Below are 16,626 nucleotides of genomic sequence, written 5' to 3' on the forward strand. Positions count from 1 at the left end.
TAATAGATCTGCCAAATCTGTCAGGGCAATTTACCCCGCCTCAACATACCGTGGATTATACGTGGAATGGATCTTTGCTTTTGATGTTGGCACACAGGACATTGTAAAATCACAGTTTTTACGATCTCTAACGGAAGGCTAATTCCCCTGTCTTGCGCCCACCTGGTAGTAGCTTTCTCTCCAAGGTATCCACTCTTCTGGTGGGCCCATTTAGCAATCCCCTCCAAATCTTCCACCTCAGCCTTTGTGTCATAACCAAAATGTTGGCATGCTTGTCTGCAACAGAATTGAACCATTGTTTTAAAAAAAACTATTTTATTAATTTTCAACAAAATAACGTAGACATGTTTTGAATCTCTACCAATGGTACATCGTATTATTTGTCTGTTCCAGCCCCCTACCAAAAACCTGTTCCACCCCCAGCCTATTCCACATACCATATCTACCTATGATGTATGTTACTCGCTTCAACTTCTCACTATATCTCTAATCTGTAAATTGTTATGGTGCATGTGTGAGTTTGGGTGTCATCAAGCCCCTAAATCTATGGTTTGTTCATCCCTGCCTCGACGGAATGCTTCTTGCCAGACAGCAGTCTCTGCCAGTGCTCATTTCTGAAGATCCCTCAACCACACACTTTTCGCTGGGCCGTGGCCTGCCTTCCACCCCGTTGCTATCCAGCGCTTTGTCAAGATATATGCTAGATCTCTTTTAACTGACATTTCTGACATGCTTTGGTCTTGGAAAGATTCCGAGCAAGCACTCTTTGGGGCAGACCGAATCTAGCGACAAACCCACATTAGCTAGGGTCTGGGCCACCCCCTCTCAAAATAAGTGGATTTCCGCACAGGCCCAAAACATATGCATCAGGTCTGCATTAATCTGGCCACATTTCGGACAAACCTGTACGGTTGCGTTACTAAATTTGGCAATTATCTCCAGAGTCAAGTATGCTCTGTGAGTGACATATAATTGTATCAACTGCAGTTTTGCAGTTCTGGATACTTTCTTGTGGTACTCCATAGTCCTACTCCAAGCTGCATCCGACAGCTGCACTTGCAAATCTGCTCACCAACGTTGCCTAGTCTGTACTAGATGGTTACCTGATCTCCCAGTTAGTCTCTCATACAGCCTAGACACTGCGTGTCCGCCCTTGGATACAGCATAGTGTTTCGATCCTTTCATCGTCTACCAATACCCCCTCTGATCCTGACCATTTTGATTTCATTCTATGGAGAAGCCAAGCATAGTTCATGTGTTGCCCCACTTGTACTCTTGATTCCGAAAGAACTTCATCAAAGGTCATTGGTCATCCCCCGTTCAGCATATCAAACAATGTCACCACCCCTCTAGTCTCCCAATATTTCCTAATATGCAGTCTAATCTGCTAATCTTCTTTTTTTGGCATCAGGTGGAACTGTGGTCCACACCCTCTCTTTTAAAAAGAATGGGGTGCATGCCATTTGTAGTAACTCAGTGTCCTGGGTCTGTGTGTCTGACAGCCAGTAAGTGGCAAACTGTAGTTTGCACACAATAACGTACCCCTCAAAATCTGGTACTCTAATTCCCCCCCTTCTTCAAACGGTTTCTGTAGTTTCTCCAGAGACATCATGTTCCTAGAGTTGTTCCATAGGAAGCTCGGGCAAGTAGTGGTCAACGTCTTAAAGAAAGCTCTGGTGATATTAAATGGAACATTCGTAAAATAATGAAGCCGCCTCGGAAGCACTACCATCTTCAGCAGCGCGGCCCTACCCATTAGCGAAAGCGATAGCTTGGACCAGAATTTCATGGAGTTCTCTATTTTATTCACCGCCTGTACCGTGTTCTGTGCATGTTCTAATTTAGGTTAATGGAAGATGTCTACCCCGAGGTATCTGAATGTGTCGAGCTCCCATTTAGCCCTCTCCCTGTATCCTGCAAGGGGGAACAAACTTGACTTCTGTGCATTTACTGTAATCCCCGAAAGGTCTGCATAGCGCTCAAGCACATCCAATATGTACTGTAAATTGGTCTCCGGTTGTTAAAGTAAAGGAGCATATCATCCGCATACAGTGAAATTAGGTGTGGGCTACCTCTTATATTAATGCCAGCCTCATGGTATTCATTTCGTAGGTATACCGCAAGTGGCTCCAAAGCCAATATAAATAACCTGGGGGACCAGGGACAGCCTTGCCTAGTGCTCTTGCTTAACCTCCATTGCTCTAATATAGTGGAGCCTGTCTTGACTCTCCCCACTGGATCAGTGTATAACAGCTTAACCCACTTGATATATATGTGGGGCCTATCTCGAAACTCTTCAACACAGCTAGTAGCCAAGGACATCTATCTGAATCTAATGCTTTGACTGCATCAAGCGAGGTTACTGCCATAAACTGGGTGCTGTCTTGGGTTTGGTCGATGACATAATGCAGCTGTCTTAATTTACAAGTGATATTCCTGTTTGGGACATAACCTGACTGATCTGGATATATAAATTTATGAATTACAGGCTTCAACCTGTTAGCCATCAAAGTATCTTCCCATCTTGTTTAAGCAGTGAAAGGTGTCTGTACGAGCTGCATTCAGTATGGGGTTTGTTAGGTTTCAGTAACGGGACTATAATTGACTCTCTTAATGACAGCGGCAAGACACCTTTATCTAATGCTTTGTTCAACATAGCCAGCAATGAGGGTGTGATCTATGCCATGAATTTCTTATAGAACTCACTTGGTAAACTGTCCGCACCTGGAGCCTTATCTGTCGACAACCCTCTTATGGTGTGTTCTAGCTCCTTCATAGTTATAGGGACTTCTAGCCTATCTGCCTCGTCCATCTCAAGCTTTGGAAGATCTATCAGTTCAAAGGCTTCTATTTCGGATTCATGGGTTTCCAATGTCTCTTTGTATAGTGTCTTATAAAAATCATAGAAACATTTGTTTATATGCTGTTGTGTCTCACAGATCTCTCCATCCTTAGCTGTGACTGCCCAAATCCTGCTACGCTCTGATTCGCTTTTGTACAACCAGGATCGCAAGAGTCCCCGTTTGTCCCCTACGGCGTGTTGCTTTTCTACACACTTCCTATAGCTCCGTTAACCTAATCTGTCCCAGTGCACTAAGTATTCCTGCTAGAGTGCCACGGCCTCTCGGGCGCTGTCGCTGGATGGATTCCCATGACCGATCATGGCTTCTAATTTTATTTCAGCCTTTCGTAAGTCATTTTCTATTGCTGCTTGAACCCCGTTCGCCTTAGTGATCGCAGTCCCCCTGATCGCCACCTTAAAGGCCTCCCATAACGTGTCAGCTGACTTCACGCTACCAGTATTATGTTTAAAATAATCCTGCACCCCTTCTCACAAATGTTCACGAAATGCATCGTCCCTCGGAGCCTCACTCCTGAGTTTCCATGTGTGCCCTCGGGGGTGGCGGGGGGGTTCGCCATGTTACTACCAGCGGTGCATGATCTGACAGCACCCTTGCTTTTTATTCCGTCCCATCAAATTTGCCTAAGGTATCTTCGCCTTTAAAAATATAGTCCAATCTGTATGCAAGTCCAGTGGAGAAGTGTAATGCGAATATCCATGGGCTTGTGGGTGTAAACTCTGCCATATATCCAGGAGTTTAAATGCTTGCAACAATGTGCCCAGAGCTTTGTCTGCAGTGGCCAAATGTGTGAATCTGTCATCCGATCTGTCCAATGTAGGGTTGAGCGTGCAATTAAAATTCCTGCCCCATATCAATGTGTCGTCCCTGTGGGAACTTATTAGTGAGTATAACGTGCAGAAATAAGCCGCTGTCTCTTGGTTGGGTGCATACGTGTTGTTAATGTTTAATTTCATCTGTTCCACCCACCCTCGCAACACCAACATCCTCCCCTCTGCATCTTGGAATGTCTCAAGCACCCTCAAAGGTACCGACGGTGCCACCCATATCACTACTCCCTAGCATAGAATATGACAAACCTACCGTTATGCCTCTCCATTTTTTGGTAAGGTGCGTTTCGTGTACCAGCAGAATGTCTATTTTCTGACGCCTTAAGTATGTCATAACTCTATTCCGCTTAATGTAACTGCTAAGTCCCCTGACATTCCAGGATATTATTTTAAGTTCCCCCATCACACATAAGAATTCCAATGTACGCCCAGTGTCCAGCGTTTAAGTTCAGCATATACAGTGTGGATTCATAGGCTACCCCCTGTCTAATTACCCCAACTACCCTGTCCACATCCACCCCTTCCCCCCCAACGTTAGCCGAGCTCAAACCTTTGTACTCGGGCCTTCTCACTTCTCGCCCCTGTTTCAGGGTCATGTCTTGTAACATGGGACGCAGTAGGCGGATACGTAACTGCTAGTATCCGATCGAACCAGTCCGTTCCTAGGTGTAGGACGCTCCCCTGTGGTGCGTTCTAAAATATGCACCACATGGTGGGCTCCTGCATTTAACACTCTTGCGCCTGTGGTACATAATTGGAGATATCTGCTGCCTTGTGGTCATTGTGGCCAGCTGCGTGTGGCTACTCCCCGCCACTCGGGCCGGCTTCTGCTCCGGTTGGCAAATTTTACATGTCCATCCATTTGCTTGATTTTTTCGGGATTATCGAAGAAAATGCGCAGCCATTCTGAATCACTTTCAATCTCGCCGGATACAACAACATATACTTCAGGTTAGCTGCTTGTAGTCTTCTCTTGACCACTATATTTTTCATCCGTTGCTTTTGCACTTGTAGGGTATAGTCTGGGAATGCTGTTATAGTGGCAGATGCTCGTTGGATCGTACCCCCCTTACGGAAGTATTTCAGGCTCTTTTCCCTGTCTCTGTATTTTAGAATCAGGGCCATTATTGGCCTTGGCGGGGCTCCGGGCGGTGGTTTTCTCGTTGGCGATCTGTGCACTCTTTCTACCGTGAAGCCCTGGGTGAGGGTGCCCACATTTTTTCCTGCAGCAGGGTCTCTACGTATTCTGTTGGGTTTACACGTATTCTGTCTGGTTTACCCCCTCTTCTCCTTCTAGCAGCAAGATAATTCTTAGGTTGTTACGTCGAGCCCTGCCTTACACATCCTCGGCTCTCTTCCAGGTTGCGCACCTGTTGTTGCAGTACACGGACTTCTGCTGAGGCATCTTTAAGGCCACTGGTATTCTCCGTCACCGACTTTTCCAGTGTACCTGTGCGTTCAGCGAGCGCTCTCACGTCTTGTCTCAGCAAGTTCACATCTATGCTGATGGCGTCTATTTTGGCTTCGAGACTTTCAGAGACGCAATGGCCACAAGGATCTGTTGGTCACCTTCCGCTAGTGGCTTCTCTCTTTGAGATGTTGAAGTTGCTTGAGCAAGGCTTTTGGCTGGGTGCGCAGTTTTGGTGCATGCCTCCAAAGTGAGCTGCTTCTCCTTGATTTTTTGAGGTTTAGACGCCATGATGTGTTGCTTTCCTGATTCGGAGCACCCGCGCCAGTGAACATGCTTCCCGGCTCGTAGGTTCTGTTGCCCGTCAGCCTGTTATTTTCGGCATGTTTGCCGCATGCAGCCCTCATTTTATGCCTTCCTGCAACTAGAAAAGTCGGTAGTATTCCTGCTTCTTTATCGTGTAGCCTTGATTTGTACTGGGTGGCAACCCTCCATTTGGCATATTGTATTCCTTGTACGGACCCTCCCGGGCTCTTTTGTCTAGCAACCTTTTTGTGATTCTTTCCTGACTGCCGGTCAGTGTTTTGGGGCGTTGTCTTCTGCACCAGTTCAAAGAGCGCACCAATGTTTTGGGCCCAAATAGGGTTATTACTCAGTAATGCATACCCCCTATTCAGTCGTTGCGATGGTGTACCCTAAGTGCCTCCTATCCGTCAGCCGTGAATGCCCTGTGCTATCCTGCGATGTGTAACTGGAGCTGAGGGGCTAGAGTTGGCATTGACCTCCAAGCCCACTTTGCTGCAGACGTGCGGTTCACTCCTTCTGCTACTTTTACAGCCGTACTACTTGCCGCCCATCTTCTGTGTCACTACACCTGCTGTATCACTCTCGCCACTCCATCCGGGACGGAGCAACCTGGAACTGCATCCGGCTGCAAATTACGTTCGGCATGCGCCTCTGGTCGGGCCACAATGGAACACTGTCGAGCACTGCCTGTAGGCCGTGCTCATTGTCCTTGAGCGGACCACAATGGAAACATCCTGCAGTTATTATCCCAGGCGCGACTGTGTTTATTCTTTTGTTGGGCTAGGCAGGCCGGACTGCGCTGGGAACCTTCAGTGGGCTGACTTGCCCATTCACTGGGCCACGGCCATAGACCGGGGCGGACCGCAATGCAAGCCGCCGTATTGTCATTATTATGTGGGCCGTGCTCATTAATCTGGAGCGGACCACAGTGGAAACCACAGTACCATTATCGCTTTGCGTTCCGCTGCACGGGCCGGACCACAGTGGAAGCTGCTTGGCTATGCACAGTGATTTGTTTCCACGTAGCTCATGTGGTCGTTATTGCAGATAGCCTCATAGTCCTGGAACGGACCACAGTGTAAACCGATGTATTGTTCTCTCTGTTTTGTGAGCCGTGGTCTTTATGCTGGAGCGGACCACAGTGGAAGCCCCAGCATTCCTGTTGTTAACGCGGCCTGCTACACATGTCGGACCGCAATGGAAGCCGCCTTACAAAATATGAACATTTGTTTCCTCACATCACATATGGCCTTCCATTGCTGCCACGGCTTGCCTGGACTTTATATTCGCTTATTCGCTGCCGCAGTCGCCCCGGGTTCACCTTGACATGGGCCACATCGGAATCCTTCAGGGCCTCGCCATCCATTCTCCAGCCAAGTAGATGTCCCGGCTGTACCGCAACATCGGAGTCACGCTTTCCATGGGCGACCGGGTCACCTCGCCTTCTGCGTGGTAGCTCCGCTTTTCGACCGGTGCCTTCTGTGGGGGTACGTACCAGCACGGCTCGCCCCTTATTAAGTACGCTCCTGGAGATGCATTCATCAGAGCAGGCAGCATGTATTCAAGTCCTTTGCCTGGCGTTGGCCGCCAGCCAGGATGGATCGAAGATAGCAACCTTCTCCCTTACAATATCTGATGCAATATTCTGCAACCACCAGTGACTTGATGAATTACGCCTTGCTGCAATGGTGAAGGTCTGCCAAGCCCTTTGTTATGTGGCGTCCGCCATCTTGATTCACGTTTCCCTCGCCGGACCTTCGATCTTTGTCAACCGTCCTTCTTTTCAGACATCCAGCATGGACAGCTGTCTGCACGGCTTCCTTATATTGGCATCAGTTTGTGTGCACACACGCACCGTATTGAATCAGTTATGGCCCAGGATCATGCTGGAACAGCAGGAGCCTCACAGAAGCGCTTCCTACAGCATGGCTCCTTAGCCATACCCCCCCCCAAATTGAACCATGTTTTAACGAATCTGATGCACAATGTGCGTCTATATGATACACTTACTGTGTAGTATGCATTAGCATCTCAGAAATGTCTTGCCACAACTCTTTTCCCCATACATCTTTAGCATGAATCTTCCATTGTTCTGCCAAGTAGGCAGCCACACAACCAACCCATTTGCAACGTACCATGAGTCTGTATACATGTGACAACTCCCGTGCGTCTCCTGTTTCAAAGCCTGGTACACGGCATACAACTCGCAAATTTGCTATTCTTCCCTTTGCCAGAGGTGGTTAACACCTTTTTCAACCTGGGAATATAGGCTACAGCTTTCCAGTGTCGCTCAATTCCCACATTTTTGGCTGAAACATCAGTAAAACAGGCACGGTCAACTTGCTCACTCGATAATTCCCCATTTAGGATGGTAATCTCTCCTGCAGGCTCCAGATCCATTAGCGGAACCCCTGCCACTTGCTTGTGTCATTTTGCCACTACCCCCTTTCCCATCTTGGCACAATACCATTTCCATTTGATGATACTGGCCTCTTGTGCATGCCCGATTCAATGTGTTTTATGGGAGCTCAGTAACGTCTGCATGATTGGTATTATCGGTAGGATCAATACATCATGACCCACCGTCATTTGTTCCGTTTCCACAAGTGCCCAATAACAGGCTAACAATTGCTTCTCAAATGGAGTATATCTGTCACCAGCTTAGGTAACTTCCGACTCCAAAATCCTAAAGGCACCCGCTTCCTGTCCTGATTTTGCTACAAACTCCAATTGGTACAGACATCCTGCACTGATACATTAAGTTCCACCTCCCCGTCTCTTAACGGCCATAAATCCTGTACTTTCTGGATAGTGTTTTTAGGTTATTGGAACGCTTTATCTTGCCCCTCACCCAATTCAAAATCGAATTTCTAGCGTGTTACTTTGTAAAGGGGTGCCGAAATCTGCCCCAAATGTGGTATATGTTGTCCCCAGAATACGACCAGCCCAATAAACTGCTGGGCTTGTTTCATAGTCCTCGCAGTCAAAAATTCAAGGATCTTTTGCTTGGCTTTTGGTACCATTTCACAATGTCCATTATGCCACTTGATTCCCAGAAAAATCTGCCGGACCTTAGGTTTTAGTCTCATTAATTTCCCTTGCTTCCGTAAACCATCCATGATGAGATCTAGGTGCGTTCTCACACTATGCTCATCTTTCACTTTGTTCAATACATTGTCAGTGTAATGTACGATCGGCACATCCGCTTGCACAGGATTTTATCCAAGTGTTCTGCCACCAGCCGGTGACAGATTGTTGGACTATTCATGTAACCCATTGGTAAACGTTGCAATGTCTACTGCCTCCCATTCCCGGAAAATGCAAACTGCTCTTGACATTCATCAGCAATCGGTACGGTGAAGAAGGCATTAGCCAAGTCTAACACTGCATACTAAGTTCCCTCAAATTTCTGTACCTTTTCAATCAGTCACTGCATCAGGGACTGCCGGTATTAGCGGAGGAGTTTGTTTATTTAACTCGCAATAATTAACAGTCATCCTGTAGCTCCCGTTGGGCTTCTTAACGGGCCAGATCGAATTGTTCCAGGCCGTGGTCACAGGATGCAACACACCGGATTCTACATAACCTTTAATGGTTTCTCAAATCTCCTTTTGCCCTCCAGGTATCCAATATTTTTTCATGGACACTCTTTTGGTAGCTATCGGAACGTGCACCGGGGGCATCTTCAATTGTCCTACCACCACAGGGGTGCAAGTGAACGCATGCACTTACCCCAAACTGATAAAGTTTACTCCCTAATCCAAGCGTCAACCGTTCTACAATGTTGAATCCAATAATGTATTCGGGGATCGGAACCAGTAATACCTGATAAGCGTTCGTTCTTAAACTTTCGATTTTCATATCAATTTTCACCTGGACGGCAGGGGTCTCTTTGCCCCCTAACCCTGTAATTGTGAAATGTCCCTTAAACCTTGAAGGATTTCCAAGTGTCAAAGAGGCCTCGCCTCCGGTATCAATTAAGACGTTGACCTCCTGTATGTTTCATGACTGGCAAAATAATTAAACTTTTACGTGAGGCCTTTTGTCTACCTTAATTTGGACAGTTGTTACCGGAGTTTGACCATCATCCTATTCGTATTTTGAGTGTGTGTGTTAGGATTCCATTTCCATCATTGCACTCACCATTTTCTTCAAGTCTGCATAAATCGCCTGGGTTTGCGGGGACATACCTGGAGACACATCATCTCCCTTTTCTAGAGGCGGTGCAAAAGAATCCTCCACCCTTTTGGGCTTATGTACTTCTTGCCGCTTCACTTGTTTATAACATTCCTTCCCATCTAGACCCCGCTTTTTATACAATTGATACATTTCCTGCTTCTCGATCCCATCAACATCTTCCCACAGCACTCCCATCTTTCAGCAAAGCTAAAAACATATCCTTTCTGGATACGTGAGAATCTCGGCAATCAAACCTCTTTCCAGGGGTGTGTTTTCACTAAGCTCTCCCTCTCTCGTGGTTGTTCCTCTGCCTATTCCCATTCTCCTAGATCGGCCAATTGCCTAATAGCATCCACTACCTCATCCGTTATTGTACCAGTCATTCCCACCAATAGGGTCATTATGACGATGCCACCAACCCCCCATATGCACTGGAGTAGCTAGATGAATTGCCTCTTTCATGGCATGTTCCCTCACTCTTTTTATAGCCTCTTTTAACGTATACCATTTCTTCTCCTCGGTAGGCCAATCTGAGGCGATACAATTGGCGGCCCAAGGGTGTAAGTATTCTAACAAAGACATTTGAACCTCACCGCCATCGTCCTCGCGAGGAGGGCCTACACGTAGAATCTCCTGTACCTGGATTTCCTGCGTCAAGGGGTAGAAACCTGGCAGAGTCTGTCACATCTACGCTGAGACCTGCCGCCCCTTCATCAAATAACCTGACTATCCAGATCAGCAAGGGTTCACCAGCCCTCTGCTTCAATCTCTTGCTGTGAATAATCCTAGAGTGTGGCCATATCCACCACCCCTCCTCTGGAATTATTTGAATTACGACCCATTCTTATATGTACCACGGGTTTAACAATGACCACCTTACGGCCAGATTCCGACTTGGACAACGCCTCTGGCTCTGAACCCCTCTCGGTACTAGTACTGTCAAATACATCTCCATCTCAATGATCGGAATCCCAATACACCCCTGCCGAAGCAATCACGTTTGCCACCTTATGTGAATTTACTCGCCCTCATCTCTTTCTATATTTGTAACGAGCAACCATCACAGCATCTCGCTCGGCTACCGCTTGATATTTGTCTGCTTTATCATGATTGATACAATTTCATCTGGAGCTGCTGCATCACCTCAGTCTGTTTTTCAGCAGCCAGATCCTTTTCCAATCGCAGGACATCCACCTGTAGTTCCACGTTCTGCTGGTTTATTTTTCAAAAGGCATATAACAAGATCCAGCCCTTCCTACCTAAAGCCGAACACTCTTTCCCTTTCTCCACCAGCACCTGTTGCAGACAGCCCACCGCTCAGGCCAGACTTGCCTCTCCAATACTGGTATCCCATTCCTCGCTCAAGCCCGCACCACATGCCCAAGTCTGTGTGACTTTGTCATACGGACTCCTAGTCCACCCCGGAATAGTTACTTCAGGACAGCCTCCACCTGCGGAGCTTCTTTTTTTCCTAAATAGTGAGCTCATTTTAGCCAATGGATATTTCATGTCCCTATCGTTAATACCTTAACACACACTTTTCGCTTTCCAAATGATTGCCTCTCCTAGTCCAATACCTTTTTCGTATATCAGACTAGCAGTGGTCTTTGGCATCAATACCAGCACAAAGACCATGTTCACAGTACCAATTGTTTTTCTTTTGCTTGGTCACGTGGGGAGACCTCGAACTTAGGTTCCCCGGACCCTTGCAAAATCAGTTATTCAGTTATTTGACTCGGGTAGGCAAAGAATTGCACATAAAACACTGGTTATAATGATAATATGAATGGCTCGTTCTAGGCCCTTTATTCACTCATAACATACACAAAGAAAGAAAAACACATAGTCATACGTAAACATAGAAAAAAAAGCATCACCGTTGGCATAGTTGCAGAAGACACCTTCATCTTGGCCACCACAACACTGCTTAATCCCACAGCAGGTAGGCAAAGAGCTAATGTGTGCTTACAGAGTCTGGAGCCTAGCGTCCTCCCTCTCAGTGAGACTGCATCACGCAGGGTCCAAGTTATAGCTGCTTTTCCAAGAGGAATACCTCTTCCCTTTATGGGGCTAATCCCCGCCCCTCATAGGTTACCAGACTTCCCTCAGCCGAAGAGCAGACAGTAAGCATGAGGATCAAAGAGAGGAAAATTCCAGCTCAAAGTGGAAAAAACACAACTTCTCTCCTTGCCTTCGTTCCCAATACCCCTTATCACTGCACCTGCAAAACGCTCCAACTCCCTTTCTGGCTTGTCCTTCGGCAGACAATACAACTATTTGCCACAGTTAGTTAATCTGACATCAATATGTGACCTTTCCTCTGCTGTAGAAATACATGTTTACTTGCTGAACCCACGAAAATGTAGGCTTTCATTGCTGTTGCATTGCTGTAATGGAAGTGAATGTCCAAGATGGCCGCGCATCGGCGCCATGTTTCCCTTTGCTCTTTCTCGCACACCACTACACATTTGTGTTGTCCAAGATCGGTAGTGAAGGTTTGTGGTTTAAAATTTCAAACATGCCAGATTAAATGAAAACGTAGAGTGGATATTTGTTTGGAAGAAATATTTACCCAAATTAGAATGATGTCCTCTATGAATAGCTCCTAAGAACGCTTGTGTATCTCTTTGTGCCTGGGGAAGTAAGGTGCAATGAATTGGCTGGGTGGGTTACAGTGCTCACTTATTCTGTTTGGCTCAATCGAGTTCTACCTTATTTACAACCTCATCCACAAGTTCCTACTGTCAACTACTGGGATTCTCATGTTGCGATCATATATGGTTCCAGACTTTCTCCATATACTCTGCAAACACTCACCAGATTCCAGTTAATGGACAATTTTGACAGGTTATTTTACAGTAATTGGTCCCTTTGAGTTACCGTAGCAGAACTTTACTGCTCTTAATGGGTTGTGCTGGTTATTCAGCTACTGTATGTCGGATGTCCCAATGATGCCACACTTTGAAAGTCCACTGACTGACTTTGGGGACATCTAGACCAGTGACCATGGGGGCCAAGGGCCACCCTTAGCTATTGGCTGTTGGGCTTGGTGATTGTATGGGAGGATCCACTGGTCAGCCCTCATTTGGCAGGGAGCCATCACACACTCACTGAATGTTAAGGCAGTTTTTGTACCAACCTCCTGTTCATGACTGTACAGCCACTAACACTGGGGTTAGCAAAAGCCGCAAACCAAAAAGAAAGCCAAAGCTTTCTTAAATGGAGCTTGTGATCAGACGTAATGCTCAGGAAGAGGTAGCAGGCTGACAAAGTTACAATTAATCCATACAATTATCAATAGAAAAATACACCACCCAGATATTTTGAAAAATATATACATTATTTATGGTACACATCTAAAACTCTGAGATCAAATAAGTACTTGAGCACATAATACACAGTATAATATAAAAACAGTAAATGTCTTTGAGAACTCTCATCCTCACCCCTATAATTAAATGTGCACTACACAACATATAGTTACAAGCGGGAGGGAACCAGACATTCTAACAAACAGTGAATGTCTCCCAGTACTTGCACAACACATTTGTCCTACTAGACACAACCTGCTTCCATCTTATTTTATAATCCAGGCCAATACCAGCCATCCACAGTAATTCTGGCCCTCTAGTGCACAGTATTTAAATAATATAAATGCGCATATCACAGTCAGACAGTGCTCGATGGTAGAAACAATTGAAAATCCCAGCCACAGACCTGCAATAAATACAGATTCATTTCAGACTATAACAATTGCAGTTCACTTTTGGCAAAAATAGTGTCTCCAAAATTAGATATTGTACATCTGCGTTCAGTTGAAGAGACGAGCATATCTTTCAAAATGCATCTAATATCACAGGTAAGTGTATGGGGGGAAATGAAGGTAAGTCTCTGTTTTCCGATCCCCACCTGTGAGGTAAAGCAAACCACACTAGCGATGAGACTGTCTGGGCTTCTGTCTAGGGCTTCTTTCAATGGATCAATTATTAAGCGTGTCCCGTCTTCTTCTAGGAGTTCTCCCCAGATCCCCCAGACCCACCCCAGTGATGAGACGGTCCATGGATGTGGAAGCTCAGATTTTGTTTTGATTAGCTGTCCTAAATGTCAGTTGATGTATCGGTCCACATTTATCTGTTTGTACACTGTGAGTCAACTCCCAAAATAAAGGTTTGTCTTTTTTGAGCCTGTTCTTCTTGATCCTTGTCACTTTCGTGACAGATCGCATTAGTGAGATGAGCAAAGATTCACACCCGCAGCACCTGTGAGTTACTACCCAAGGGTGAACAGAAAACTCTAAAACTCTGGTGTGGCATAACATACTGTATTGCACTTCTGGGGATGTGGGCATGAGTAATAAACCATATTTATTTTAAATAAGAGGCTCATGATCCTGATAAACATGATTTTGGTAGAATGTATTCGAGAGGACAGGTCCTACAGCAATGAACAGGTTTGGGTAAGTAATAATTTATTTTGTGGGAATCACTCAGTTTACATGAAGGCTTGGCTAACAGTCTTATTTCATTATCTGTGTTGAACATTGCGCTTAGTTTGTGTTGAATCCATGAACTGTTATTGCATCCAAAAACTGCTTGGGTTATAAAGATGGTGACGGAAAACTCTTGCTTTTTGACAGAGAGCATACTGTGGCCAATGCAGTGAAAGGATATGGGGCCTCGGAAGGCAGGGCTACAAGTGTATCACCTGCAAACTCTTGGTCCATAAACGCTGCCACATACTCGTCCCACTGACCTGCAAAAGGCCTATGGTAAGTTTGCATCGGACAGTGACACTGTGACATATTTTTGATAGTCTTTTCTGAAATATCCTCCCTACTATATAACCACAATATGCTCACTAGAGGAAGGGTCACAAATGGAGATCGGTCTGTCGTCTTTTGCTATATAAGCACAGTGTGTTCATGTTTGTAGGCGAATAACGCACAGTTCGCAAGGACCAACTAATTCGAGGGAAAAAACCCAAAACGATTCCACAAGATTGGTGACTTACAATTATTGAAAAGGCCACTTCCATCTGCTTTCAGTTAATAACATTGGTCATTGAGTCCCACATTTAATTAAATGCACCACTCTTGCCATATTGATGAATTGAGCTCCATCACGCATACATCTGGGCTCTTGCTTCCGTTGAACATCAGAGGATCAGCTTCACTTTTTCTGCTGGTGACATGTTTCTGTGCTTTATAGCACACTGTGATTATCCTCTCAATATGACATTCTGTGTAGATGCATTCTCTTACTCATTGGAGCATTGACTGTAAATGCCATAACGTGTTAAATGGGTTACTAGTGTTCTGTAGTTTACAATATGCCCTTTTCCCCACAGTAAGCCTTTGTGGCTCCTGACGTGCATTTCACTCATTCGTTTTACTATCCCTCTCAAGGTATGCGGAGCGGAGTAAACCTCAAGCCCACTGAACTGAAAGGTGCGGGGCTTCATGCTGGCACACCCATTCATAGTATGGTAAAACCTTTATCTGGCATCACTGGAACCCCCAAAGAAGCCAGATAATCAACACTAGACTATCCAGCATATATGCTTATCTGGGTGGCTAAGATCTGGTTAACGAACGAAAAAAGCCAAATAACCTGGCCTTTTTGCTCCGTTTACCGACAACCTACCATCCAGAAAGTGGACTATCCAGCACAACTTTCTATGGCATTGGATGAACCTTAACGGTTCTGTTACTGCCAATTGGAGATGCTGAATAATAGAAGGTGCTGAATAGCAAAGCTTTTACATCCGTTCCAAACATTCTCCCTCAAGGAGCAACAGTTCCCTCTAGTGGTAATAACAGGCGAAGCGGCAGGACGGCTTCTGACAAACATATATCTGGCCATTTATTATGTAGTATGATGGTGCAACTTAACTGAATCGTGTTTGGTGATCTCAATTTGATAAGTTAGGGGAAAATGGGCCTTGTGAGGTAAAGAGATTTGTCCAAGATCAAACATTGGTCAAGTGGAGAAGCCAGGACTTGTACCGATTTCATTGGGCCCGTTTTAAACAGTACAGCACATCACATACCATCCCATCTTTAAATTTGCACTAACATACTAGGAAATGGGAATCCATACACCAACTTGGTGAAAGGAAGCCCAAGGCAGCGATGAGACTTGTAAGGTTAAGAGGAAGCCGAGCGGAGAACCATGCAGAAGCTGGCCAGTCCAGAACAGAAGGGACAGGACGCCTCCACACAGCAACAAAAAAGCAGGGGTAGACCAGCCTGGAGCGACAGTGGCATGTCCTGAGTCAATGTAGCAACAAACAGGAGCTTCAATGTGAACCACCTGAAATCAAATTGTGAAGCAAGCAAATGTTTGGCTCAATGGTTTTTATGCATGGATTTCCGGATGTACTTGAGGGACTCATTCTGCTTTACCATGAGGTGAGATATTTCAAAGTTCCATGTTAATTCAATGAAAAAAATTACTTGGTGTTCATTTACTTGTTAGTTAGTACTTCAAATTTTTACACTCTTATTTTCTTATTATTTTTAGTTGGAAGGTTCCGTCCCATGCCTCCCCTTCCTCTTCATTAACAACCCTACCCCAAACCTCTCCCCCCTTTTGCCCCTTAACTCACAACTACATATAATTAATCCTAAGTAATTAAACAATGGGATACCATTTCCGAGATACTGCATGCAGTATTTCTGATAAGCTGCACGTTTGGCATAACTTTACTGTCCTAGAGAGGCAGTACCGTCATAATGCAGGCAGAGTGGCAGACTCACAAGACTAGTGTCAGATGAGTGAAAGTAATTACGGCAATGAGAAATAATGCAAAAGTCTTAAAGGAATAATGCGCTCAAAAATAATACTGTCCCGAGGGTTTGGGCATGTGTTTTTAAGCATACGTTTATCGATCGTACAAACATTTACAATGCACCTTACCGTAGTTTTCCTCACTTTCACACATGCGAAATCAGGCAGCAGGGCATGACCATCTTGTGCTAATCTTATCCATTGCCGCATCGCCCTAAGGTGAACTGCCCTGGCGGCACTAAATCATATCCCCT

The 16,626-nt window shown here is 45.5% G+C and overlaps 1 protein-coding gene across 3 annotated transcripts in view; it reads left to right on the plus strand.

Moving 5' to 3' along the window:
- The window catches only part of PRKCZ (protein kinase C zeta), a 1,951,357-nt gene that overhangs the window by 1,320,697 nt on the left and 614,034 nt on the right, over nucleotides 1–16,626 (plus strand). For all 3 annotated transcript variants that reach the window (XM_069610174.1, XM_069610176.1, XM_069610175.1), the window contains one exon: nucleotides 14,221–14,352. In XM_069610174.1, coding sequence (XP_069466275.1) covers nucleotides 14,221–14,352 — 132 coding nt within the window. The remainder of the gene's footprint in view (nucleotides 1–14,220; nucleotides 14,353–16,626) is intronic.

The sequence above is a fragment of the Ambystoma mexicanum genome, chromosome 8, assembly GCF_040938575.1.
Source record: "Ambystoma mexicanum isolate Mex_15411 chromosome 8, UKY_AmexF1_1, whole genome shotgun sequence".
In the NCBI taxonomy this organism is placed as follows: domain Eukaryota; kingdom Metazoa; phylum Chordata; class Amphibia; order Caudata; family Ambystomatidae; genus Ambystoma; species Ambystoma mexicanum.